This window comes from Mustela erminea, chromosome 4 (genome assembly GCF_009829155.1).
Source record: "Mustela erminea isolate mMusErm1 chromosome 4, mMusErm1.Pri, whole genome shotgun sequence".
NCBI lineage: Eukaryota > Metazoa > Chordata > Mammalia > Carnivora > Mustelidae > Mustela > Mustela erminea.
The window spans coordinates 127,116,280-127,144,091 of NC_045617.1; the positions used below are offsets into that span (position 1 = coordinate 127,116,280).

The following is a 27,812-nucleotide window of genomic DNA, read 5'->3' on the forward strand; positions in this document are numbered from 1 at the left end:
GCCGGAAGTGGACGCGCCGAGGCCAGGGCTGGGTAGTGTGCACTACATTTCCCGAAAGGCTAAGGGGCGCGATGCCAGCGGTGGCTAGGTTGAACCGCCGCGGACTACACTTCCCGACGCGACACGCGAGGCGTTACCAGCGGCGGCTGAGGTAAACGGCTGCGGACTACTCTTCCCGACGCGCCGCGCGAGGCGCCGCCGGCGGCCGGCCGGGGGCGGGCCGACGCGGGAAGCTCCGGACGTGAGGCATGAGCGGCGCCCTCCCCCGGCCCGCGCGCGTCCTGCTGCCTCCCCGAGCGAGGGTCGCGCGGCGCGGGGCCTAGCGGCGGGCATCTCGAGCCCTCGGCGTGCGCAGGGGCTGCTGCGGCCGCGCCGGGCGCCGGCGAGGGCGGCGGCCACCATGGAGGTGAGCGGGCCGGAAGACGACCCCTTCCTGTCGCAGCTGCACCAGGTGCAGTGCCCCGTGTGCCAGCAGATGATGCCCGCCGCGCACATCAACTCGCACCTGGACCGCTGTCTGCTGCTTAACCCCGCGGGGCACGCGGAGCCCTCGGCCGGGCCGCACCGCGCCGGCGAGCGGGCCAAGGGGCTCTCGCCGCCCAGCGCCAAGAGGCGGCGGCTCTCCGAGAGCTCGGCGCTGAAGCAGCCGGCCACCCCGACGGCGGCGGAGAGCAGCGAGGGCGAGGGCGAGGAGGGCGACGACGGCGGCGAGACCGAGAGCCGGGAGAGCTACGACGCGCCGCCCACGCCCAGCGGCGCCCGCCTCATCCCCGACTTCCCAGTGGCCCGCTCCAGCAGTCCCGGGAGGAAGGGCTCGGGAAAGAGGCCGGCGGCCGCGGCCGCGGCGGCGGGCAGCGCGTCTCCGCGGAGCTGGGACGAGGCGGAGGCGCAAGAGGAGGAAGAGGCGGTGGGCGACGGCGATGGCGACGGGGACGCCGATGCGGACGGCGAGGACGACCCGGGCCACTGGGATGCGGACGCCGCCGACGCCGCCGCCTTCGGGGCCAGCGGTGGGGGCCGCCCGCACGCCCGGGCGCTGGCGGCGGAGGAGATCCGGCAGATGCTGGAGGGCAAGCCGCTGGCCGACAAGATGCGTCCCGACACGCTGCAGGACTACATCGGGCAGAGCAGAGCCGTGGGGCAGGAGACGCTGCTCCGGTCCCTCCTGGAGACGAACGAAATCCCCTCCCTCATCCTGTGGGGACCGCCGGGCTGCGGCAAGGTGAGTGCCGCCTTTGCAGGAGGGTTCCGAGTGTCGATCTCTACGGGTCGGGCGTGGATCTAACGGTCAGAGGCCGTCGCCGAAGAACCCGCGCGTCCACCCTGGATGTTGAGGCCTGAGGGCAGGGCCTCAGATACTGTCTGAGCCGGGGCCGCGCCTGGTCCACAGGTGGAGTTAGTGATGGGTGTGAAAAAGCCACACCGCGCCAGATTTGTAAGACGCGTTTTCCGGTCATTTGCAAAATGAAGATGTCCGAATTCATAGGTTTGCAAAAATATTTGGACTCTTAGATTTGAGCTATCTCTGTGTTCCAGGTGTGCCTCGACCCTCCCATTAATAACCCAATTCTCAAGCAAATGACATGCTGCAAATTGCAAAGGAACATTTGTATATTCGATTTGTAGGTATATGGGTTTAGCTTGGGGGGGGGATCAAAAATTTTTCTGTTTCGATTGTGTTTCTCTTCCCGCCCTCTAGCTGTTGGTTTATTTTTAACAGACTGGTGTTTATTTATCCTTGAGAATGTACTTATTTACCAAGTCTAATATGAAAACTCTTTTCCCTTTCCAAGTCGTTTTATCTAGCATTTCCATAACTGTCCTCACTATGCTTTCTGCTTTAGAGAAGAAACATCAATGCATTTTGATGTCCAGTTGTATGTACCTTGTTAGAAATTGGCTTATGTCCAGAGGAAGGTGGTTCAGATATTGGGGTCTAGAAAAGGTGTCACTGGAGAACACTTGAGAAACAGAGGCAGAGTTAAGCAAAACAGAAGACTAAGAGGTGTTTAAATATATGATTTTTTTTTTCCTATCCACAGGAAGAGAGAGGAGGATGAGCAGCAGTGAGTGAAAGGCAAAATTCAGTATCAGAATGTAAAGGAACCCTCTTAGCTTTGTGATTCACACTCCTTAGTTAGTATGCAAGGGCTTTAATGATTTTTTTCCCCAGTTTTTCTTTTTGACTTCGTCTCCAACTTAATCACACCTTCCTTTGCTACGGTTCCTGGAATGCATCTGGCTCATTTTGTGCCTTATTGTTCACTTCTATCCCAAATAATTTACCCAGAGGGAGATTTAGTTGCTACCCTATTTAGGAGATTGAGCAAGAGCATTATTAATAATTGTTTGTGAAATCTTTACATAAGGTCATGAGAATGGCTAATCAGCTGTTGGCAGACTAGATGGCAAGAAAAACCTCCAGAGGAAAATGAGTAGGGTGAACTAATAAAAAACGCCATGCAGAAGATGTGATGGGCTGCTCAGCATCGTGGTTGGTGGTCACAAGCCTAGGCATATGTGGTGTGGAAGCCCATAGGCTGGGATTTGATGAAACAGCAGCCACAGTAATTTAATGATACACTACAAATTTTAGAAAATAAAATGTACCTTCCCATTCATTCAGTATCGAATTTGTCCCTCATTAAACACTTTTTCTTTATTTTCATTCTTATTATTATACTTTTCTGTGAAGAATAATAATGATATTAATAACAGTATATGCAATTTTATGTAACACCTGGTACGTACCAGGCACTAAGCTGTGGTTTCCTTGGATCCCACCATTGTCTTCTCATAACTACTAACATGGTCAAAGTGCTATTGTTTAATCTACTTCCAGAGCAGACATTCAGAGATGGCAGTATGCAGTCATCGTTAATGCTAGGTAGTTGTCATTGGTCTTTCAGTTCAAAGGCTCACTCCTTTTCCAAGCTGCACTTATGAGCCTCCAGTTGTAGAATTGAGTGATTCTGTGGTTCTGCACTCCATTTCTACAACTAGTCCTTCAATAGCAGTGCTTTCTTGGCTGGAAGAGGTCACAGCTGTCACTCGGGCTCTGCTAAATCAAGACAGCCGCTCTTTATGGGGATTCCAAAGATCTTAGAGTCCCCAAAAAAGGAATCAAACAGGGTTAGGTATAAAGGAGAAAAGGTCAGGATTAGCCTAAGGTTTAGCTACTTTCCTGTTTTATTTTTAACTGTCTTTTTTTTTTTTTAATTTTTAAAAATGTGCTCTGGTATTTCGGATTGCATCTGTGCTGCTGAGCATTCTTTAGAGTTCAAGTTGCTTGGTAAATAGTGCTGATGCTGCTTGTGTTAGTGCCCATGGGTGCTTTTCTCTCTGTGTCTGATCAGCTTTCCAAACTCTGTGTCATATTTTCTAGACCACTCTGGCTCACATCATAGCCAACAACAGCAAGAAACATAGCATAAGATTTGTGACATTGTCTGCAACAAATGCCAAGACAAATGATGTGCGAGATGTCATAAAACAAGCTCAAAATGAAAAGAGCTTTTTCAAAAGGAAAACCATCCTTTTTATTGATGAGATTCATCGGTTCAATAAATCTCAGCAGGTATATTAACTTCCTTCTACCTTTTGGTCATTGTGAACATTACAGTGAATATAAAGTATGTGAGATTACTTTGAAAAACATAAAGCACTATTGCAAATATAAGAATTACTGTTATCATTAATTTTCTGTGCATAAAGAGGTATAGATTGTCAGCCCATCTCCTTTGAGCCCTTTTCCCCACTTTTTCTTAGTGTTTTTTGGTGACAAGAAAATGCTTTCTGTCTGATAAATGAAATTATTAATATGGTCCTGAGTTATACTGTATCAGAAAAACAGCTTACCAAGTTTCTCATTTTTACAGATTTTTGGATCTCTATATTAAGAGTCCTTAAGAAATTTAACTTGATTTTAAGATCCTTATTTTAATATTTTTAAAGTTCTTTCCTGTATAGTGTTACTTTTTTATTTTTAAAATTAAAGAGCGTTTTCTGTGACCTCAGAGTTTCAGCCTGGTGAATGTTACAAGATCTAATCACCACTACTTATTTAATGGCTTTCTGAGATAAAAGTAAAATTACAGTTTATTTGTATAAAAAAAGTCAAGCCACTGTTGTATTTTTGTAAATAAACATTAACTTTTTTCTTCCAGTACTTTTTTCTCTGATATATTTTGTTAAAGCTTTTTAATCAGAGACAGAAATATTTTATAAAACCTTACTAAGCTCTTGTTCCTGATCTGAATCTCTTTTTAAATAGACTCTTCAGAGTTCTGACAGGATGTTAATCGCTTTCAGTTTCATTAGACCATTAACTCATCTTAGCATTTCTTCCCTATAAGACAATGTCCAGTGGTTACATATTCACCAATGCATATTTACCAAGTTTGTTAGGAAGAATGGCTGTTATGACCGAGTACTCCAGAGGAAAATTTTACAAATACTAATGTTGTGTTTTCTCAAACTCGAATAACCACCTGCCCGTTGGGATAGAAGCCTTAGGATAGAAGATAATTTTCTAAGTAAAAAAATCATTTATCTTGAAACTACATTAGAATTGTACTTTGAGGTTTAGTGTACCAGCAAGGGGCCAGGTTTAGACATTCACATTGCAAAAGGTGTGTTTTTGGCTTAAAAAGCGTGAGTTGCACTCACCCAACAGTGCATCCACGTCGAATGAATATAAAGCTGTTGTTCCTGAACTCAAAACTAGGAAAAGGAAGGAATGGCCAACTTACATAGGATTCTGCAGGTTGTTGACTGGAATCAATTTCTTCTGTTTTCCTCCCATGATTAGGACACTTTCCTTCCTCACGTGGAATGTGGGACGATCACTCTGATTGGGGCTACCACGGAGAACCCTTCCTTCCAGGTCAATGCTGCTCTCCTAAGCCGCTGTCGGGTTATTGTTCTTGAGAAGCTTCCTGTAGAGGCAATGGTGACTATTTTAATGCGAGCAATCAACTCACTGGGAATCCACGTCCTAGACTCCAGCCGTCCCACTGACCCTCTGAGCCACAGCAGTAACAGCAGTTCAGAGTAAGTTGACTGTGGGCAGTATCCCGGGGGCACACACCTCTCAGAGAATCCCCTGGCAGAGAGCCAGAAAGGGCTGGACAGCAGTAAGGAGAGGGCAGGGACAGAGAAGAAATGTTGATCTAGTAACGAAAACAGGAGTGGAAGAAAGTGCTCAATTGTACCAAGTGTATCTCTGCAAATGTTTCCTTTCTTTTAAGATGGATTTTATAGCCCTGTAAGGGGTGCATCTAATTTTTCAAGCTTTAACATTGTTTTGCGTGTTTTTTCAGTCCTTGGGTATTTTCATTTGTGCTTAGGGATTTTTTTTTTTTCCTAACACACTTTTTTTTTAAAATAAGACTTGGAAGACTATGGGAAGCCTTACTGATTATTTTCTTTCATCAAATAGGCTTGACCTACAAATCTTTCTCGAGATTTATATTCAGATTCCCAATTTTTTTTTTCCTGAACTTTACTCCTCTTTTAGAAATATTAACTATAAATTAATGTGAATGTTACCATAACAATTTTTAAATCTTTTTAAAAGTATTTTGCACATTTTAAAAGTCAAGCTCAATTCTGTAAAAGTAAAGAAACTTTACCTGAAAATGACATATTAAAAGCTCTCTCATTCCTTTTGGCATTCTGTTTCTGTATCATGAATACTGTGTAAGTTCATTAATACCAGAGTATATATGAAGTTATATGTAATCAATTAGTTTACTTGGGTTAGAGGTTTTCTTTATATTCGAATATATTCTTCAGATATCGTTTATTCATATGTCAACTGAAGTAACGCAGTGGAACATAATCTGGTGTGATGAGAGACTAATGCCTGCTTCTTCATGCTGTGGACCCCACAGCTGCTGGTGCCTGCCCCGAGGCCAAGTTCTGGAGCCACTCTTCTGTGAGGATTAAAGTACAAGACATAGTTTTAGGTTCAGGGTTTAGGTTTCAAAATTCTCTCCCTGTGTGTCTGGCCTCTCCCATTTGCCCCTGTCTCATGTAGGAGGAATTATGCTGTGGCTCATGAAAGCCTTGAAACATGGCCAAGTACTCCCAGGTGCAATGGAGTCACATCAGTTTAGGGTAGAGTTGTGATGGCATAGCCATCAAAATCGTGGCTTAAAAGAAACACAGAACCTGCTGGTATCAGTTAAATATATTCATACTTAGAACCCTTTGTGTGCTGGGCACTTGTCGGGGTCAAAAGGGGCTACATACAGCCAGCCCTCACATTTAGTATAACTGTCCTGTAAACAACATTTTCACTACAAAGCTCATATAACCAAGTGATAAAAATGGAAAGAGAGAGGAACAACTATCCTAGTATATTTCTGTGTATTTTTATTTCTGTGTACTAGTTATCATAATATATCTACTACATATTCTGCATTTTTATTAATTAGGGTAGTTTTATTGATTTCATTCAGGTCATGATTTCATGGAATTGTTATTCAGATATCCTCAGGTTTTTTCTCTCCAATCACTACCATGCCAAAATTAGGTGAAATGAGAAAGACAGTGGAAGAATCGTGGAGCTCATTTTAAAAAGGATTTCCGCATTTTAACCAGATCTCCGAATCATTTGCATACATATTAAAATTTGAGAGGATAAGTGAAAGAATTAAGATTTCTCTATTACTGAGACTGCGAGCCTGATACAAAAGTGAGCCAATGATTCTTAATCTGCTAAAACTATATTTCAGTCAAAGAAAACCTGCCATGTACAATAGATTGTTTGCTTTTTCCACCATCACTCATTTGGAGTTGATCCTAATTATTTTTATTCACTTATTTTTATTATTATTTTTATTAATTATTTTTATTCACTTATTATTATTCTTAGCTTATTTTTATTCACTTGTTTCCTTTCTAATTCCCATCCCTCCCCTTCCTGGGAGGGCTAAGAGGATAAGAACTTGTCCTCCTTGTTCATACTCCCAGCATAGTGCCTAGTATATACATGCTTAGTAAATGGTTTGTGAATGAATAAATTCTAACTTTCAGTTTGAGAGAAATAGTTTAATTTTTAATTTTTGGATCATCCAGCATAAGGGATGATTGCCTCACAGCCTGGATGTCAAGAACCTTTTTATTTAATACTACTGCCTCAGCAAACAATGAAATTAAAGATTATTAAGCTTAGTTAATTGATTTACTTGTTAGCAATTCTGAAAAGAAAGTTAAGTTGGGAGATGCCATAGGCCACAGAAAGAACTCTTATAAGTGATTTCCTAACTGAAGCACCTGACCACTCCAGTGGAGAATTAAAAACAGGTGTTGTTTTCTTTCAATTTTAGGTAAAATTGTACTTCCACATCTATTGACTGGCTTCAAATGTATATACATTCTTGTGAACATAAATTGGGTTTGGTAACACTAATCTAGCTGGAAGGAACGACTTTAAACCCCAAATAATTACTTCTCTGGGAAGCCCTGAGTGCATTTGTAGTCTTGTGTTTTGGTGCCCTAGTTTACGGAGAAATCTAGACTACCACTGTGCATGAGAGTAGCTGAGCAAGTACTGGTCTGGAAACTAGTGGAGCTGATTGCTAGACCATTGTTGGTTTTTCTTGAATTGTGAATTCTCATCTAGTATATGTTTGTACATGACAGATTCTTGTAAGAGTGAGATAGAAGTGTTCTTTTTAAATTTTTCTTTCCGTATTTATTTCTTGAGCATTAATTGAAGGCCCCACATATACCAGGCATTGGCTGAGTGTTGAAAAGTGCATTCCTGTCCGTTTAGAGAGCTTAGTATATGATAAGGAGATAAGGTGAGTAAGTGGGCTTCCAGGGACGTGCTACGATTGAATTATGACCAAAGAGTAATAGGGGATAGAGAAGAGGCATCTAGAATATGTGAAATCAGATATCTCACCTGATACATGAGGGGATGCTGAGTTGAATTTTGAAGAATAAGCAGAATTTAACTAGATGAAATGGAAAGTTCATTTGGCAAGGGAATATAGCACCTGAAAGTCAAGGTGGTAATAAATAGTATGATCCACTCATTATAGCTGAGTGGAAGAGTGGGCATGAGGAAGTGGTGGGCAGTGAAGCCAGGGAGGAAGGCAGAGCCAGATTATGAAAGACCTGTGTGCTAAGGTAAGGTAAGTGATGTGGAGAGCTATGGGAAACCATAGAAAGATTTTAAGCAAGAGAGTGACATATCAGCTCTACATTTTAGGAAGATTGAGAATAGCATTGGAGAGATGGTAGGTTGGAGGGGCTTCCCTGCCCCTCACCAGAGATCAGGAAGATCAGTTAGGAAGCTGTTACAGTGGTGCCGAAGATAAGTGACAAATGCAAGTGACTTGAACAAAAGCCAAAGCTGCTCAGAGAAGTTGGAAAGTCAGGTTGATAGGCCTGGGTGTGAGGAGGGAGGAAAAAGGATTGTCTAAGATGACTCTCATACCAGGTAACTAGGCAAATAATTACACTTCTGGCAAGAATGGCATGAGGAAGAGGAGCAGAGGAGGTGTGGAGTTCAGTTCGGGACTTATTCAGCTTGTAGGGCCTCGGGATGATTCATATGAAGAGGTTTGCTAGGCAGTTAGATAAAGAACTCAGGAGAGCAGCAGAGTTGTTTGAGTCTGAGATTTGGAAGCCACCAGCACTTCAGAGAACATACAGTCCATTTGTTTGAGGAGGAGAACTGAATGGAGCCAGGAAGTAAGGGTAGTAAGTTGGAGACCTGTCAGCATTTGTTGTGTAGGAGACAGACAAAAGTTTAGAAAGGTAGGAAAACCAGAAGGATGCTCCGCAGAGAAGAGCTTCAGCAAGCCATGAGTATTCAACGTTTTTGAGCCAAACTTAGGATTCAGTTTGGCTGCATATATTGGGAAAAAAATCAAATTAACTGCCATAAACAAGATAGAACTTTCCTTTTCATGTTAAAGAGTCCGAAGATAGACAAGTATAAAAAATGCAGCTGCTAGTCAGCCTCATGGTATCATCAGGGACCCAGACCCTTATCTTTCTGCTCTACCACCTTCAGTGCATGGCTTCTACCTCATGCCCCAAGGTGGCTACTGGAGCTCTAGCCATCATATTTGCCTTGCAGGAAACAGGAAGGAAGAAGAGTCAAAGAAGAGCATCTTCCCCATCCCCACTCCCCTATTTTCCACTTCACAGCTTTAGTGAGACATTTGCAAAGTGTAATACTCTGTACTCAATTGTGATTTTATTGTGAAGAGAAAGATAGAGGTAAGCTGGTGATTTATGTTGAATTATCCATACCATAGTTCTTTTGGTCTGTTTGGGTAATCGGCAGTTTTATTGTATTTTACTGAGTACCATGGTCACATGGTACAAACAGTGAAGTGTGTTTTCTGTGCCCTGGGTTAATTTTGTAGACAAGGGGGGAAAAAATCCATGTTCTGTCATCCAATGAACTTGTGCTGCTGGTGATGAGAAAGTGAACTAGTGTTGTCATTCTGAGAACTTGCTGCTTTGAAGGATTATAGATTCCAGATAAGACATATGCGTGTTCAGAAACCCCCTAAAGAATCTATTGTTTGTGAGCTAGATAACAGTGCATTTATTTGTGGGTATGAGGAGAATAAAGTGAGGAGCCATGATTGCCCTGTCACTGTCTAATGAGGCAGTTCCGACAGTTGCTTCGAAGTTAAAATGGCTCTGTCCTTCTGAATTGAGGGTGCTATGGCTTGACTCTGAGACTGGGGCTTTTCTGTAATTACCAGGAGAAGAGAGCCCGCACAAGCTGGCTGTAGGTTTGTTGGGCTAGGTTTTATTACTTAATATTATTAATATTATTACCTGCCTTTCATAAATAATCTTTTTCTAACACTGAATGAGAGAAAGGTAGTGGACCACAGAATAGAAAGTATTGATCAGAATGAGTTGTGGATTTAGTTAAGAGTGGATTTTAATAATTCTCCTTAAAAATGGTTTGGTGTAAAGAAAAAGAGGTATATAAGCATATGTTATGGAAATGATGAAAAAAATAATGAAAATAATGGCAACTGGAAACACCGATCAATCTCATTGATCTTGTATGTTTCCTGTTACTGCCGTCACAAATTATGGGTATCCCTACTTTTTGAAATCCACATTATACCACTTCACATTCACAATAGACCTACATTAGTAGGTCATGAAAGAAATCAGAAGAGGATTTTCCCTCTTACCAAAGAGGGGGAAAAGGCAAAAAGCAAAAACAGCATTCTGCACTTGTTTTTCAGTGAGTCCTTTAAAGAGGCAGTACCACCTAGCAAGTAGAGTGCCACCACCCAGCTCCTTCCCCGGGAACTACATTCAGCCTCTCAAATCAGGCCACCATAGCTTTGGACCATGTCTGTGAGCATATGCTTTTTATCTTAATTTATTTTGTGCACCTGTTAGCAAGATGTCTCCTAAGATCTCAGAAAAGCCTGAGAGAGGTCACTTTTTAGATCTGGGAACACTTAAAAAAAAGAAACAAACAAAAAAACTCCATTGTAAATTAACTAATGTTAATTGCCTTTTCACTTTATGCTATTTTGGCTTGCAGAAGGTTTTAAGGGAACCCTCTATTTGCAGCTGGAGCTTCTGGTGGCTTCTGGCATTCCTTGGTTTGTGGCAGGATCACTCCAGTGTCTGCCTCTGTCTTCACATGGCTGTCTCTGTGCCTCTGTTTTCTCTTACTGTCTCCTATGAGAACATTTAGGATTAAGGTTCACACTAAATCCAGGGTGATCTCATCTTGAAATCCTTAATGTGGCTAAATTCACAGGTTCAGGGACTAGGATTTAGGTACATCTTTGGAGGCCAATGTTCACCCTACCATTCTCTACCAGGTATAAGGTATGGTGTAATTGGAAAAGATGTGTGCTGCCATGGGATTAAACACAAACAGGGCATCATCTGTGAAGCTGATGTTCTTTCTTTTTGGGGAAAATAGTTTTGTTTTGGTTTGTATTATTTTTAGTCTGGTTATCCTGGAAGCAATAGAGTTGAGGGCTCTGCCTTGAAGATTTGCAGTTCTAGAGAGTATGCTGCTGAAGAGGCTAATTAGGATGATTCTCTTCGATATAGGTATCCCTACCTACTTGTATTAGATGAGGAAATCTGAGGCACAAAAAGGTATAACAGTATGTTCAAGCCCACCCAGCTTGACTGTAGGAGGGCTGGATTCTGAGGCACGTTTCTAGCCACAGGCATACCTCAGACATAATTTGGGTTTGGTTTTCCACCATTGCAATAAAGTGAGTCATATGAGTTTTTGGTTTCCCAGTGAATATAAAAATTAGGTTTACAATGTAGTGTGTTAAATATGCAACAGCATTATGTCTAAAAAATCAACGTGCATACCTTAATTTAAAAATAACTTTACTGTTAAAAAATGCTAACCATCATTTGAACGTCTGCAAGTCTTGATCTTTTTGCTGGTGGATCGTCTTGCCTTGATATTGATGGCTGCTGACTGATCAGGGCGGTGGTTGCTAAAGGTTGAGTTGCTGTGGCAAACTTGTTAAAATAAACAACAGTGAAGTTTGCCACAATCAGTTCTTTTCATAATTTCTCTGTAGCTTGTGATGCTGTCTGATAGCATTTTACCTACAGTAGAACTTCTTCCAAAACTAGAGTCCATCCTCTTACCCCCTGCCACTGCTTGATCAACTAAGTTATGTCATATTCTGTATCCTCTGTTGTCATCTCAACAGTCTTCGTGGTCTCTTCACCGGTAGGTGCCATCTCAGGAAACCACTTTCTTTGCTCACTCAAAAGAAGGAACTCCTCAGCATTCAAGTTTTATCTCAAGGCTGCAGCAATTTAGTCACATCTTTAAACCCCACTTTTAAGTCTAGTTCTCTTGTTATTGTCACCACATCTGCAGTTCCCCCAGTGAAGTCCTAAACCACTCAAAGTCATCCACAAGGACTGGAATCAGCTTCTCCCAGTGTCCTGTTCATGTTGATATTTTCATCTCTTCCCATGAATCATAGATGTTCTTAATGGCATCTGGAATGGTAAATCCTTTCCAGAAGGTTTTCAGTGGACTGTGTCTAGATGCATCAGAGGCTCTAGCCTTACAGGATTTATTTCTTAAATAATAAGACCTGAAATGTTGAAATGACTCCTTGATCCATTAGTCACAGAATGGATGTTGTGTTGGCAGGCATTAATCTCTTTATACATCTCCATCATAACTTTAGGAAGACCAGGTGCATTGTCAACAAGCAGGAATATTTTGAAAAGAATCTTTTTTTCTGAGCAGTAAGTCTCCACAGTGGGCTTAAAATACTCAGTAAACCAAATTGTCAACAGACATGTGGTCATCTAGGCTTTGTTCTTCCATGTATGAAGCACAGGCAGAGTAGATTAAGCGTAATTCTTAAGGGTCCTGGGATTTTCAAAAGAATAAAGGACCATTGCCTTCAACTTCCGCTGCATTGGCTCCTACCAGGCGAGTCAAATCACCCTGGTTTTAAAGGCAGGCTTTGGCTTCTCTCTAGCAACAAAAGTCCTAGATGATACCCTCTTCTAGTAGAAAATGGTTTTGTTTACATTGAAAATACGCTGTTCAGTGCCGCCTCCTTCGTCAGTGACCCTAGCTAGATGTTCTGGATGGTTTGCTGCAGCTTCTCCATCAGCACTGGCTGCTTCATCTTGTGCCCTGATGTCATGGAGATGGCTTCATGCCTTAAACCTCAGGAACCAACCAACCTCTGCTAGCTTCAGATTTTCCTTCTTCAGCTTCCTCACTTCTCTCAGCCTTCACAGAATTGAAGAGAGTTTCCTTTGCATTCTTAACTTGGCTGTTCGGTGCAAGAGGCTTAGCTTTTCACCTGTCTTGACTTTCACTGTGCCTTCCTCACCAAGCTTAATCATTTCCAGTTTTTAAAATGCCAGACATGCAACTCTTCTTTTCATTTGAATGTTGAGAGACTACTGTAGGGTTATTAATTGGCCTGATTTCAATATGGTTGTATCTCAGGGAATAGAGGAACCTGAGGCAGGGGTGGGGAGCGAGATGGGAATAGTTGGTTGGTAAAGCAATCAGAACACAAATATTTGTCAGTCAATAAGAGTTCTCTGTTTTGTGGTTTGTGGTGCCCCAAAACAATTAGAATAGTAACATCAAGGATCACTGATCATAGTTCATTATAACAAATAATGAAAAGTTCAGAGTGTTTCAAGAATTACCAAAACAGGGCACCTGGGTGGCTCAGTCAGTTAAGGTTCTGCCTTCGGCTCAGGTCATGATCACAGGTTCCTGGGATCGAGCCTCTGCACCTTCCTGCAGAGCAGGAAGCCTGCTTCTCCCTCTCTCACTCTCCTTGCTTGTGTTCCCTTTCTCTCTGTATCTCTCTCTCTGTCAAATAAATAAATAAAATATTTTTTAAAAAAATAATTACCAAAACAATGGCCTAGAGACACAAAATGAGCAAATGCTATTGGAAAAATGGCCCTGATAGATTTGCGTACTGCAGGCTTGCCACTGACCTTCAATTTGTAAAAAAAATAATAATAATAATAATGTCTGTGAATTGCAATAAAACAAAGCAAGGTAAGGGAGATGTGCCTATTCTCAGTTGAGAAGGGATCTAGGTACCAAGTTAAGCGAGTTACTCGCTTTCACTTAGAACCAGGTTAAAATGCTACTGGGAAAGATTAACATTGGACTCTTTCTCTGTGTTTCTTCATTAAGAACGATACTTTTAATTTGTAAAGGATTAGGAACAAAAGATTCCCATCTATAGCAGTATTACCTTTTAACCACATTTGCACATCACATTTTACCAGGAATACATTTTGAAAATATAGTTGACCCATGAACAACATGGGTTGGAACTGGCTGGGTCCACTTATACACAGATTTCTTACAGAGCAATACTGTAAATGGATATTCTCTTATTTTCTTGATAACTTTTTTTTAGCTTATTAAGATTATAGCATGTAGTAGGGGTAACATACAAAATATGTGTTAATTGACTTGTTATTGGTAAGGTTCTGTCAATAGTAGGCTATTGATCGTCACGTTTTAGGGGAGTCAGAAATTTTATGTGAATTTTTTACTGTGTTGGGGGTCATTACCCCTAACCCCACATTGTGGAAGGGTCAGATCTGCAGGTACCCAGAGTCTGTCCCTGGAGGTTTTAGTATCAGTAAATCTGTGATTAGATATACACATCTATATTTTAGGATAATTCTCTGTAATCTGATACATATCCTTGGTTGAGGACCACTGTTAAGCAGTTGTTACCCTGACCATGGAGTGTTCCTTTTCTTTAGTGAAAGAGATTCATAGAGTATGGTTTTTTAATTTATGGAGAGAGAATTTAATTGAGCCATACATATTTTTTTATTCTGCTATAAAATAACAAGTACATTTCCACTTATTTTCTCCTCTTCCAACTTAAACAGCTCACCATATAAAAAGAATTCTCCAAATCCCAGTATCCTCCACCACAAAAACAGTGTGCAGAAGGATTCAGGCCCTTGGAAATAAAAAGGAAAGGAAGAAGTTGTCTTTACAGCATGCTTCCCATATTCCTGTTAAGACCAGAGCATTTCTGTTCAGTTGGAGCAACAAGACTAAGTCTTTGATTTCTTCATCCAGTAACTGGGAGTATGATCTTTTCAAATGCACTTATTTTATCTATTTTTTATTTTCTATAGTTTATGCTTAAATTTCAAAATAATGTCTCTGGACTAGGAGCGCTCTTCCAAGATTATTTGTGCAATAGTTACTGTTTCCTGAGGGGTTTTGCAAATACCAATATAATATTCCTTATTTTATTGCTGTTGGCGTGAACACTCATGTGCTCCCTCTTCTAAGATCTCAAGATATTTTAACACATTTTATTACTTTTCAGAACCGACGTAGTGTAAATTTGGGTTCAGGATATATTGGAGAATAGATAACCTTTTGAACATTCTGTACAGTGTTCTTAATAGCAAAATTTCATTTGGTAAGTTGCTTGTGTGACGATTGTGAGGGCCATCAGCAGTCACCTTTTATTACTTGAACAGAGTTGCTGACAGATTCATCTGTGTTTAAAAATACTCAATTCTGGACAGGGTTGAAATTTGGAGTGTGGATCATATCAAGGGGGAGGAAGAATGGAACATTGGGAACTTGGGTGAAAGCTCTCAGCTCTGGTTTTATTGTGGCAGCTCTCCCACTCCCTGTGACTCCAAACCTGATAAAAAGGACAACAATAGAATAATTCATACCTTGGTTAAGAGTTTAAAAACTGAAGGAAAGATTCTATTTTCCGACCCATAAAATACCCACTTAAAGGCTTATTTAAATTTATATTTACTTAAATTTATAAACGTTGTGCTGTTTATAAGTCTATGGCGTGGTCTGCTAGTTGGCTTCTCTCAGATATTAAAGCCTACTCACTGACTTTTTATGAGGACCAACGGAAATGAGGGCATAGAGTCAATGCTAGGGTGTATAAGGACACTTGTCTTTTTTCTGTCCCAAAAGCACTTCATGCTGCTAAATACTTACAGTGGACAAGTTCATAGAAAGGGGATATATGCCAAAGTACTGACATTAAGGAAGTACAGCAGTAGGTGATTTTTGCCCCTATGTGTCTATTTTCCAATTTTTATATAATACACACTTTGTTTAGAAAAGTAATATTCAGAGAGTTCTGAATATTATTTAATTGTTAAGGATGCAACTATATATAGTACGATCCGAATTTTGTTTTAAAAATTAGATGTAAGGTTGGGGTGCCTGGGTGGCTCAGTGGGTTAAGCCGCTGCCTTCGGCTCAGGTCATGATCTCAGAGTCCTGGGATCGAGCCCCACATCGGGCTCTCTGCTCAGCAGGGAGCCTGCTTCCTCCTCTCTCTCTGCCTGCCTCTCTGCCTGCTTGTGATCTCTGTCTGTCAAATAAATAAATAAATAAATAATCTTTTAAAAAAAAAAAAAAATTAGATGTAAGGTTGATGGTTCCATGGTTGGTTGGATCAGAAAGGAAATTCAACAAATGACCCAGTAGCTATTGTTATCTTTAGGTGGCACAGAAAATGATGTCTTTTTGTTTTTTTAATGTTTTCCCATATGTTATAATTATTAAAAAATAAACATTTCACTGAGATTGTGGGGAGAATTGAAATTAGTCTATTCATTGTACAGATATCAAATGCCTATTCTCTCCCAGGCACTAGGGGTATAAAAAAGGAATAAAACATAATTCCTATTCTTGAGGTCTCCACATTTAGTGGGAATGGAGAGATGACAAATTTGATCAACAAATGGCCCCACTCCTGTGATGGCTTAGTTAGGATTGATTAGGTCTCCTACTTTACTCCTTTTTTCTTCCTGCAAATGATCCCATAGGGTCTTTGTTGCTAGGAAGCTTTCCAAGGAGATGGAAGGCTTTGCTTTTATTAGTTCTGGAGCTGAAATGAGGTGTTCAGGCACCATCTCTACCCACTTCCACCCTCCCCATACACATACATGTGTGCACACGCATGCACACAACTCAGATAACATACGGTAACCAAGCCCCCGGAGTGCCCTTCCCTTTCAGGCACTTCGGTTGCTACCGCACCCCCTCTGACATTAGTTCTTCCTAATACATTTTCTTGAGTAGGTGTTATCTCTCATTTTCTTCCAAATCATCTAGAATCTGCTAAACAATATCTGTTTGCAAAATGCTTCATCAGCTTTACATAGTGCCAGTGATGTCGGTTTGGTGTGTGTTTTGAGTATCTATCTGGTCAAGAAGGGAGGAGGATGGGCTTCTAAACTGTAACCATAGTTTTCGGGGCGAGGCAGCTGTCAGGAGGAGTGTGATAAGAGAATCATTCATTATCGGCTATGAGAAAACAGGTGCCTTTTGTGTAGTGATAGATGAGAAACTGGAAGTCTTGATTTGGTAAATAAGGGGCGGGATGAGGCAGTCTTTAAGATGTTAGAAACAAGAGGCACGTGGGTGGTTCAGTCAGTTAAGCCTCTGCCTTCAGCTCAGGTCAAGATCTCAGGGTGCTGGGATCAAGCCCCATGTCCGGCTAATGCTCAGCTGGGAGTCTGTTTCTCTGTCTCCCTCTGACACCCCTACCCGCCTTCTTGTGCTCGCTCTCGCTCTTTCTCTATCTCAAATAAATAAGATCTTTTTTAAAAAAAGAAAGATGTTAGAAACAAATCTGTTAGTGAATGAAAAGCAAATTGGTGTGAGTTCAAGTTACTCACTAAAGCGGAACAAGCTACTAAGTAGCGGGTGGGTGTATGGTATGGAATTACGCAGAGACAGGCTGGGATCCCCCTCACCACCCTGCCTTGGCCCAACACCATTGGTGCCTGTGCTTTGTTTTCTAGGTAGCTGATGAGGACGGTCCCAATCAGCTTATTAATTAATAGAGACATTTTCAGCTGAAGGTTGGCAGTGACATGGTGAGCTTAACTCTGAAGAATTATATTTTGCTTTGCGAATGTGCAGCTAGCAGCTAGACAAGAATAGTAAGACACCTCTAAGTAACTATATGTGTGAGATATTTTGTCTAACTAGACTAGAAATAGAAAAGTTTGCTGAATTAGACTTGAGAACAATCCTAATAGGTCCACATTTGGAAATGTGATGGTGGGTGACTTATCTCAGGTCTTACAGCCAAGTTTTGTCAGAGTCTTCTAATGGATACCCAGACTAGTGACGTCTCCACTACTCTGTACAGCCTTTATGTGATTAATACCTTCTTGGAAACATGCCTCAGGCCAAAATCCCAGAGGCTTGCTCCTAGGCCCCGTGTGTCTAGAGTAACTGGGGACCCAGGTTGTTTGTAAAATGAGGGACATTAACTGCATGATGCAATCCTGGCCCTTTCCTGTTTGGGAAGTGGTCTGAGCGTACCTATCTCGTCAGGTTGTGCACTGTGTTTGACGTATGTTTTCTGTATACTATAATGAAGCCCAAGTATTTCTGTAGTTTTCACTCTAGTAGGATAGAACCAGAGAAGCCATGTATCTTTCCATGCCTCCTTCATGCATGCTTATGGGTGTGTGCTTATACAGCAGAATAATCTCAGGACTCTCAAAATAATCTTATGACTCCCAGTCTTGATAATGCTTCACCATATTGACAACATGAGTTAGGGAGAAAGGGTAGAAGCATTGAACCTACAGTAGCTTTTTAGTGACCTTGCTGAGAGTTGCTCTGTAAAGGTGCTACAGAACAACAAGTGTCAGATATGAAAGTGGAGGTAACTAACCCTGTTTGTGTTACAGGCCGTCCGTGTTCATAGAGGATAAAGCAGTAGACACTCTGGCTTATCTTAGTGATGGGGATGCTCGAGCTGGATTGAATGGACTACAGCTGGCAGTGCTGGCCAGGTTAAGCTCTAGGAAGATGTTCTGTAAGAAAAGTGGGCAAACCTATTCTCCCAGTAGAGTTCTGATCACTGAAAATGATGTGAAGGAAGGTCTCCAGCGATCTCATATTTTATATGACCGAGCAGGTAAGTAACAGAAAGTGAAAAGAGGGGAACTTTAATGAAATAAGTTGTATCTACACATTCCCATCCTAGACTTCTGGCTTCAGCTGAGTTCAGAACATGAACCTCATTCTCAGTTGGATCTCCATATTGGTAATTGAATTAAACCTCCAACTCAGAGCCTGTTCAAAGACCTAGCTTCCTGATTGATCTTTCTTGTGAGAGGCACAGAGCAGAAGCTATCCTGATAACTGAGAGGAGTTTTCGTGTTAAAATTGCAGGCTTCAGACCTGCTTTGTAAGGTAGGTAGGTATTTTTTCCATTACTCTCTGTAGTGCCTTTTAAGATAAAAACATTTTGAAAGCCCCTACGTTCACAGTTGACAGTAATCTTTGTGATCATTTATAATGGCAATAATAACAAGACTTTTGCAATAAGTGACTTAGTTCTATTAGTTTAATGAGAAGTAAAGTCCATAATTTCTAGAGTCCCAACTAAAAATGAAGTTTATGTGGACCTGGATGTGATGTTTTTGGTTGTGGTAGCTTTTTTAAACAATTTTTCTGCATACACCGGTACTTTTGTAGAACTGCATTTACAGGTAACATTTAAAATAGACTCTTACTAGATCCGTGATCCAGCAATATTAAATGTCATAAGCACAGCACAGTTGTATCTTTTTATATAAGGGATGGGTGGTGAAGATTAGCATATGGTAGATTAGGCTGGACTCTGGGGCTTGAGTATTTGTGATTCTGGATAGAGAATCTGCAGTGACTGGAATCCCATACCTCTAAAAGTAATGCAAGAAATGGAAGCTGATCATTAAACATTCCAGATCTCACATAGGCAGCACCTTGTCTACAATATTCTGAAATGCTTTTTGATGATGGAGAATATGTCTTACTGGTTAGAGCAGTGGGGTGGAGGAGCTTAAGAATGACTTTGGGTTCTGGACATTACCTCCTGATGAGCAGAACACTGACTTTGGACAAGTGGCAGAAGCTCTTCAGCCTTAGTGTGCCTCAGCTGATTGGGAGCTGGGTGCATGGGAATACTAATAAGTACTATGGACACATTAGTTAGGGACTCATTAGAGGCATTTAACAAACAGTCCTGTCTCCTCTCTGATGTGAACATGCTTCTCGGCAAGACTTCTCCTAGCACAACCCAAAGATCTCCGGTGGCCAGCTGTCTGTGCTCCTGAATGTCATGGGATGCTGGGAAAGTCTGAAAAGTAAAGTGTTCTAGACACAGAGCTTTGCTTTCTTTTGGCCAAATACAAGAATGGGGGATATGAACAAAATTTAAAATTTTAAGAGGTAAAAATATTCCCACATGCTGGGTTCTCCATCGTTTTGGGGGGTTCCAGCAACAGGTATTGTTCTCCCTTATACGTGGCCTAAAGGAGACTCTTCATTTTGACTAGATGAACTGGAACTGTTCTTTCACGTTTTATCAGACTGTCGTTTAAAAATCAAAAGGGTACCATTTATCATAACATTAGTTAACATTGAATATTGGAGCATTTTATATATGTTGTTCCTTTTTTTTAAGTCTTAAAATAACCTTAGGAGGTAGTTATTAATAGTATCTCCATTTTATAGATAAAAAGCTTGCCTTAGTTCACAAAGCAAGTGATAAAGCTCATTCTCAATCACAGGTATAAGACTAGTTCCTAGGACTACGTCCTTCCCCACTGGCGGTGCTGCCTCCTTGCCAGCCCCGGCCTGACATCACCAGTTTCCCGCTAGAGCATGTTCACTCACACACAGTAACACACACTTACGTGAGTACACTCACAGACACCCATATGCACACAGTGGATATCAGACATGTTTAGTCCTAGGATTTCTACTTCTCGAGGCTCACATTCCATCCAAGGGAGCCATGCGCCGTGGGAATCGCTTTCTCTACAGCCCTGCACTGCCCGTGGAAGAGCTGGGGACAGTGGAGGCTGCCTGGTGTCAGGCCTTGAGAACCCACACATTCTACAAGTCCTACACTTACTGTGACTGTGGCCCGCCCTGCCGCTACCCCACTGGAGTGTAGCAGCACAACCGTGAATCTGTAGATACTCATAAATACAGTTCAGATCCTAAAGAATTGTTCTTTTCCAAGCTGTGTTCCATAAATAGGGATGATAGAAGCATTGCCCTGGAAACCTGCTAGCTTATACTCCTGGGTCTTTTTATAACTCTGGTGAGACCAAAATCCCCAGCCCCAAGATTTTAATTATTTCATGTCTTCTAGTATATAGTTACCCACTTCTAGGATCCATTAACTAGCTCACATATTTAGGTATCAGAGTGAAGAAATTTCTAAATGAACACAGTTTCTCTGCCTTGCATTGAGGTCAGGGTTCTACATAAATAATGTTGAAATTTTAAGTTAAAAAATTTTATATGATCAAAGCAAAAATGGAAGCTAGCATCTAACACTTCCATGTTTCTGTAGTGCTTACTCCATACCAGGTGTACATTATTTAAGACTCAGAACCCTAAAAGCCAGGTAGTCTTTAATCCCCACTTTACAAATGAACTGCCCGAGGCAAAGAGAGGATCAGTAACATGTTCTTAGTCACATGGCTCATAAGTTTGGTGCTCACATCCAGGCTACCTGGCTTTAGAGCCCATGCTCTTCCCTGTTAATTAGCCTCTCATCTTTGACCTGCAGTAAAGGTATGAGTCAGTGAGCAAGTTTGTCAGGGAGATTGATTGCCACCTCATTTACGTTTCACAGAAAGTGGTGCGAAACAGCTTCTTTCATCTCCCAGGTATCTGCAAGGTGGCCAGGCCTGTGACTGGGGCCAGGACCTTGTGGTTTTCACCCAGAACCCTTTCCCACCCAGTCTCCTTGACAATGTGACTTAGCTAGGAAGCCCAGAGATAGATGGCAAGTCCATTTGTCCACAGGAATCTGCTGGCTGGACTAAAAACCACTGATCCGCCCTCTGCCTGAATGGGAGGTGTTTGGGCCCCTACAGTCAGCCTCCTGGGTCTTTCCTCCCTGACAAGCCAGCGTCTTCAGAGGAAGGCCAAAGACGGTCCTACCAGCATGGTCAGCTGGGGGGGACTTGCCCTTGGGGCCCCAATGCTGTGCAGAGTAGTTCATGCATTCTCTGTCCACCTTGGCGCTTCCCTGGAAGGACTAATGCAAATAAGAATTCCCCTGCCTTTTTTATGAAGTGACTATTCTCTCCTCAAACTTAGGGAAGAGTTGATGGTCAGAAAATCCTGAAAATTCTCTTCTTAATTATGTTTTTTTAAAGCATATTTCACTGATTTGTTTACATGTGAATCCTGGGTGAAAAGTGGGGGGAAACCCAAGTGGTGAGTGGGGGGCTATAGTGCTTTCAAGGTGAGAGCTCTTAGTCCATGTTTCAGCCCTTCTGAGATCCTGCCACATGAATGTCCCTGTACCAGATTTAAGCGACCACAGCCTTTAGATACCAGAAAGACAGCTGGAAAGGACACTGAGGAACAAATGGGCCATCTGTAACAGCTGTCCTTGTCATTGACTCTCCACCCTCATGTCTCCAACCAGGCCCGGGGACAGTTTCCTCAAAGTGACAGTGGGGGCACATGGAAACAATATCAGGTTAGTTCCCTCCACCTCTCATTGTGGCAATCCACGGAGGTCCAGGAGAACCAGCTCTCCATGTGCTGCTCTCCTTGTCCCCAACCCAGGCCTCTGCTCGTGTTCAGCACGGGCAGCACAGGTACTCCAGCAGCCTCCTGCGCTGAGGCAGACCGGGTTATGAGACAAGCCCACAGACCCCAGAGGGAGCTCCTCTGGTCTCCAGCATCCTGCACTGGTGCCATTGCCTCCTCCTGCTGAGCAGCTTGAGGATAGCAGTCAGACTTCACTTTCCCCAGGCTTTCCTAAGTCCCTTATTCAGGCTTCCTTAAAGTCAACCAAGTGGAACAAACCTATGGCTTAGATGACCCTCCTATGGGCTCTGTGGATTTCCTCTTCTGCCCATAATCGAGCACGTGCTTTTTGTGTTACCTAGGAGAAGAGCATTACAACTGCATCTCTGCGCTTCATAAGTCCATGCGGGGCTCAGACCAGAGTGCCTCCCTCTACTGGCTCGCACGCATGCTTGAAGGAGGAGAGGACCCGCTCTATGTGGCAAGGAGGCTGGTGAGGTTTGCCAGTGAGGACATAGGTGAGTGTTCTGGGAAGGACCAGACTCTGGTGTTCACCAGAGTGTGGCTTTTTATGTACGGGAGCCGGGGAAGGGGGCATTCAGAAATGCTGACCACTTTGGAGCCTAGGAATTTCATGAGACCATGTGGACAGGTAAGGAAAAGAGAAGATAAATAGGAACTGACTGGTTTATTTCTTGGCATCGTGTATGTGCTTTTGAGTGGTTATATTCTGAAGAAGTCATCATTATCTGTTTCCTCTTCAGTAGTGCTTTTCCTAACATGGGTATTGAAATAGAAGAAATGTTTTAAATGCTTTGCAGTCATGTTCAGGTTTCATTGGACAGCTCCTGAAATAAAAAGGGAAGATTCTGGACACTATGTAATGAAAAACATTAGGAGAACATTTCTTTGATATAGTAAATGTTTTGTTTTTAATGTGTCTGTCCTTGTGACTGTCTGTATGGCCTTAGCCCCTCATGTTTGTCATTCACACTCTCATATTTTTCCTACTAGATGTAGTTTTTATCCATGAAGAAACCATTCTTGACACCACTCAGTAAATATTTCTCAAATAAATTAATGAGATCAGAGGAGAATCTGTTCTGATAAATGGGATTTTTCTGGTCAGTAACATCTACAGGCAGTGGTGATCTCTGGTCGCATCAGCTCATAGACAGGTCTGGGTGGGAGTGTGCATTATGACTTAAACTTTCCTTTGTCTTTCCGTGTGTGTGACAGGTCTGGCAGACCCTTCTGCATTAACACAAGCAGTTGCTGCCTACCAAGGCTGTCATTTTATAGGCATGCCCGAATGTGAGGTAAAGTAATCAGCCCAGTTCTTCACAAAACACTTCCTTTCTCTTGTGCCATGTCCCTTTGTGGATTTGAACATATGTCCTGCCATCACCTTTGATGTACAGGCCCACCAAAGAAGCTGCTTGGCTTTTCAACTCCCTTTTTAGAAGTTTACACTCTAGAGGGGAGACCTTACGTATAAACAAGGTCATGTTTTGAAACTTTTCTGTAGTTGTGGTTTCAAAGGAAGTGCTCAGCCCTTTCCTGGGGCAGAAGTATTGAAAGTGCTGAACAGGAAGTTTCTCTAAGTTCACCCATAACCAGCAGCTTCATATTTATGTTTTATATGTTGGGGTTTTAAGAAAAAAAATCATTTAATAAAAATTCTTATCTGTAACAAAAAAAAAAAGAAATCTTTTCATCCTCTTACCTCCTGTAGGAATTCCTTCTCTCCATCATAACTGGTTATTTTGGCTGTAGGTAGAAAAGGAGGATAATAAAAGCAGAGTGAGAATCGTTTCCAAATTAAGTAGGGATGTCATAAAATAGTCTATAGGACAGAAACTTTCTGGCACCTTCAGTAATGTTTTCTTTTTGTCCTAGGTGCTTCTGGCCCAGTGTGTAGTCTATTTTGCCAGAGCCCCGAAGTCCATTGAGGTGTACAGCGCCTACAACAACGTCAAAGCATGCCTGCGAAACCACCAGGGGCCCCTGCCCCCCGTCCCGCTGCACCTGAGGAACGCGCCCACCAGGCTGATGAAGGATTTGGGCTACGGCAAGGGCTACAAGTACAATCCCATGTACAGTGAGCCTGTGGATCAGGAATACCTGCCGGAGGAATTGAGAGGAGTCGACTTCTTTAAGCAAAGGCGGTGCTGACTCTCGTAGGCTCTGATAGCAGTGGGATGTGTCTGTTTTTTAAGGAGAGCGAGAGTAACAGAGTTGTGGAGTCAGTTGCCCGTGGAAGTTAAACGAGACCAACATTTTGTGCCAGAAATGTCAGAGTTCCTTAGGTGGAGGCACACGTACTTCAGCTAAATGTGTAACATTGAAATTGTGTTCATTTGCACTCTGTGCAACGGTTATGCTTATGAAAATATCTGGCAGCTTTGTGCAATGAATTAATGTTATAAGGAATTATCTATTTTGTCATAGTATTTAAGTCATAATGTCATTTCAGAATTCAGTTCTGTAGGATTTTTTTTTTCTTTAAAAGATGTATATTCAGGGTAGTTTGAATTGGTAAAAAAAATGTAATTGTGATTTAATACTGCATAGTGTTTTGGGTATTTTTTTTATATGCAAAGGTCTTATGAGCCAATAAAACTATTTCAAAGTACTCTTCAGTTCTTTCACTTCTCTCCCACCTGGGGTCCTAGCTGCCAATATCGGTCACCCTCACATGTTGGTAGGTAAATACTGTGAAAGAAAAATGCCTGCAGGTGAGAAGGTTGGAAGCTTAATGATAAGCCTGTGGATCTTTGTAAAAATCCATTTTAAGTTTTAAAGGAATATGCTAGAGTTGTAAATGGCTTATGAAAGAATCCAGTAGTTTCTTCTTCCTCCAGTTTCTTCTTGCAGCTCCGTGTTTCTAAATGATGCATTCCTGTTTTACTTTTGTGATTTCCTAAGCGTAAATACCACACACGTGTGCGCACACACACACACACACGGCTTTGATTCCTTTGCAGCTGTTTCTAATTCTTCCCAAACTACTTAATAGTCATCCACAAGAATCGTCCCTTCAAGTAATCAGTCAGTTCTGTTTCTTTCTCCCTCTCCCCCAACCTGGTGTGATCCCTCCAGGAACGCACTTCCTTCTGTCCAACCGCTGCACAGCTGATGTCCAGGGACTCCGCTGCCTTTCTCCTACACGAGGATTCCTGTTTTCTCCATAGTATACCAGCCGTCTCGGCTCATCCCAGCATTTCTGTACAACATAGGCTTTACTAGTTTGAGCAGGCTGGAGCGACAGTGACGCACTCAGCAGGCCTGGTGTGTTAACTCCCCTCCTGTGTCTGGGCATCTCCCTTGTACCTGCCTCACGTGTTCTAGTTGTGGGGTCCAATGCTTGCCTTTTTCTCCTGAGGGGATCCACATGCTTTAAGAGCTTTATGGAACAAGGATGCATGGGAGGCAAAATACTTCTAGCTGTTAAGAGTCTAAAAATACCTTTATTCTACCTTTATTCTACCTTCAGACTTACCTGATAGTTTGGGAATAGATTCTAGGTTGGAAATTACATGTCAGTTGTCTTCCTCTTTCCCATGTTGCTATAGAGAAATTTGAAGACATTCTGATTTGTGACCTCAGCAAGCTGATAGAATCTTCTCTCTTTGATCCTAGTTTTTAAAAAGCTCACAGTGATTTTACCAGGTGCTGAGTGGATCCTTTCAGTCTAGAAATTCATGTCTTTCAGTTTGGGGAAAGTTTCTTTATTCATTTACTAAGTGTTGGGTACTTGCCTCATGCTAAGCACTCTTGGGAACACATCAGCTAAGGAAAAACAACATCCTGTGCTCATGGAAAAGATAGTATGAAAAATCATATTTTAATATGTCCGCTGATGATGAGTGCCACGAGAGAAATAATCAGGGAACTGAGCTAGAAAGGGTGAGGAGAAGTCAAGATTTTATTTGGAGTAGCTAAGGTAGACTTCGTCAAGAGGAGGGTATTTGAGTCAAGAATTAGAGGACATGATTATGCCATTCAAGGATAAGGGAGAGCGTTCCAAGCAGAGGGAACAGCAAGTACAAAGGCCCTGAAGGAAGGTGCCTGGCTGGCTCAGTGCTACAGAGGAGGTGAGTCTAACTGGGATGGAAGAAGTAGTGGAAGTGGAGAAGAGATGATGGGGGTTTGGATTAATGTGGCACCTTCCTAGTCCTGGGAAAGACTGGCTTTTACTCAATGATTCTAGCAAAGGAGTGTCACAGTGGCACTTACATTTTGTAAGGATAGCACTCGCTGCATTGTTGAGGGAAAGCAGGGCAAAGCAAGGAGAAGGGCCATCAGAATTTGCAGTGCTCCGGTGGAGGAGGTGACAGGATTGGTGGGAGCGGGCATGGTGAGGAGTGGTGTGATTAGGAATATGCTTGAAGAGAGAGTGCACTTCCTCACCTCCATTTTCCCTGAGATTGGCCCTCTTGAACTGATGTTTGTCTTCCCTCCTTGTTTCTCATCCTTTTGTCTTTTTGCTCTACTTCCTGGGAGATTCCGAAAATTTACTTTCATCCCTTCATTTTTACCATCATCACATTTTAAATCTCCAAGAGCTCACTTCTAATGTTCCCCTTTGTTTTGGGGGGAGTAGCCTGTGTTTGCTTACTCATTCGTGTGATGACTGCTTATCTTATCTCCCTAAGGATATTTGTTTTTAATTTTCTCCCTACATACTCTCTTCCATGTTATTTTCTGTTTGTTTCAGTCTCTTTCAGACTGAAAGCTCTGAGCTCTTGGTGGGAGTGGACTTCGATCCTTACTGAGCTATTTGTTGGAAATCGTTGAAGTCCGCATCTTTAAGCTGGTTAAAGATCTTCTCTTCTCCCGCTGAGTAGGTCGAGATTGGCTCCCTGCATTCTGGGTGCCACGTAGGTAGTCATCATACAGCAATCAGTATGTCTATGTCCCCTTGATCTCTGAATATTAATCAGTAGCCAGCAACACCCCCCCCCCAACTCTCTTTGGGTCTAGTTCAGAGATTCCCCAATCGCCTGGAATAAGAGAGCATACCTGCCACTGCCCAAGCTTTTGAGACATCTGCCACATGGATCAGGTGGGTTCTTGCCTTTCCCCACCAGGATCTCTCAAGTCAGTTACCATTTGCCTGTTGTCTTCACAACCTCCAACGTTGTGTTGCCATTATCACTTGTTTTCTATCATTTTAACAGCTGATGACTTTTAAAGATTACCGTAGTTTTTGGAGGGAGTGGGGGTCCTTGAGAAAAAAATTAAATGTAGGTTTAATCCATCATCTTTATGAATATTTGGATATTAAATTTAATAAAACTATTTACAGTTTACAACCACAGGAAGCAATTCCAACTCAAGACCTGAGGAGGCAAGGGGAGAGAGCTCAGGGGAAACGCTAGGACTGCCCTCTGACCAGGATGGTGGCTGTACGTAGAAGCGGAAGAGCTCGGCAGCTACTGTACCTCTTGGCAGACATAGGGGAACAAAATACGTGAAAGAAAAATGAATAGCTTAACCCTTCTCCTGCCCTCTGATCTCTTGCTGGTGCCTCCCATTGGCCGAACTTACCAAAGTTTCCCTGGTTAAGAAGCAGCGCAAGACAGGTGGAGAGTCGATTTAAAGGAATAAGTGATGAACACTTAGAACGGCCAGATCTCTGAAATAAGAGATAACTTCTGTATTTGAAAAGAGAATTCTGCATGATTTTATATATATGCCTTGAGAACCAGAAAGAATAGTTTGA

At 42.3% G+C, this 27,812-nt stretch overlaps 1 protein-coding gene and 1 long non-coding RNA gene across 3 annotated transcripts; one reads left to right on the forward strand and one right to left on the reverse strand.

The window, feature by feature from the left end:
• The first annotated feature begins 52 nt into the window (after positions 1-52).
• WRNIP1 (WRN helicase interacting protein 1) lies at positions 53-27,702 on the forward strand. 2 transcript variants are annotated; one of them, XM_032340953.1, is made up of 7 exons: positions 68-1,222; positions 3,386-3,577; positions 4,811-5,052; positions 18,226-18,455; positions 22,447-22,602; positions 23,324-23,403; positions 23,984-27,702. In XM_032340953.1, the coding sequence occupies exons 1-7, from the start codon at positions 401-403 to the stop codon at positions 24,257-24,259; spliced, it is 1,998 nt and encodes a 665-aa protein (XP_032196844.1). In that variant the 5' UTR covers positions 68-400; the 3' UTR covers positions 24,260-27,702. The 2 variants fall into 2 exon arrangements, with proteins under 2 accessions (XP_032196845.1, XP_032196844.1); XM_032340954.1 differs by lacking the exon at positions 23,324-23,403 and having other exon boundaries at positions 53-1,222; positions 23,984-24,150.
• Positions 22,764-25,664, reverse strand: LOC116589067. The gene is made up of 3 exons (XR_004285167.1): positions 25,587-25,664; positions 23,811-23,854; positions 22,764-22,932 (listed from the first exon to the last, which is right to left on the reverse strand). It is a non-coding gene; the product is annotated as an uncharacterized LOC116589067 (long non-coding RNA).
• Positions 27,703-27,812: the final 110 nt, after the last annotated feature.

Bases quoted from the DNA above. Each gene is read 5' to 3' on its own strand.
- WRNIP1 (XM_032340953.1), top strand. From the start codon at position 401: ATGGAGGTGAGCGGGCCGGAAGACGACCCCTTCCTGTCGCAGCTGCAC. The intron at 18,456-22,446 runs GTAAGTAACAGA...TGTGTTACCTAG, and splicing joins TATTTTATATGACCGAGCAG to GAGAAGAGCATTACAACTGC. The intron at 22,603-23,323 runs GTGAGTGTTCTG...TGTGTGTGACAG, and splicing joins GTTTGCCAGTGAGGACATAG to GTCTGGCAGACCCTTCTGCA.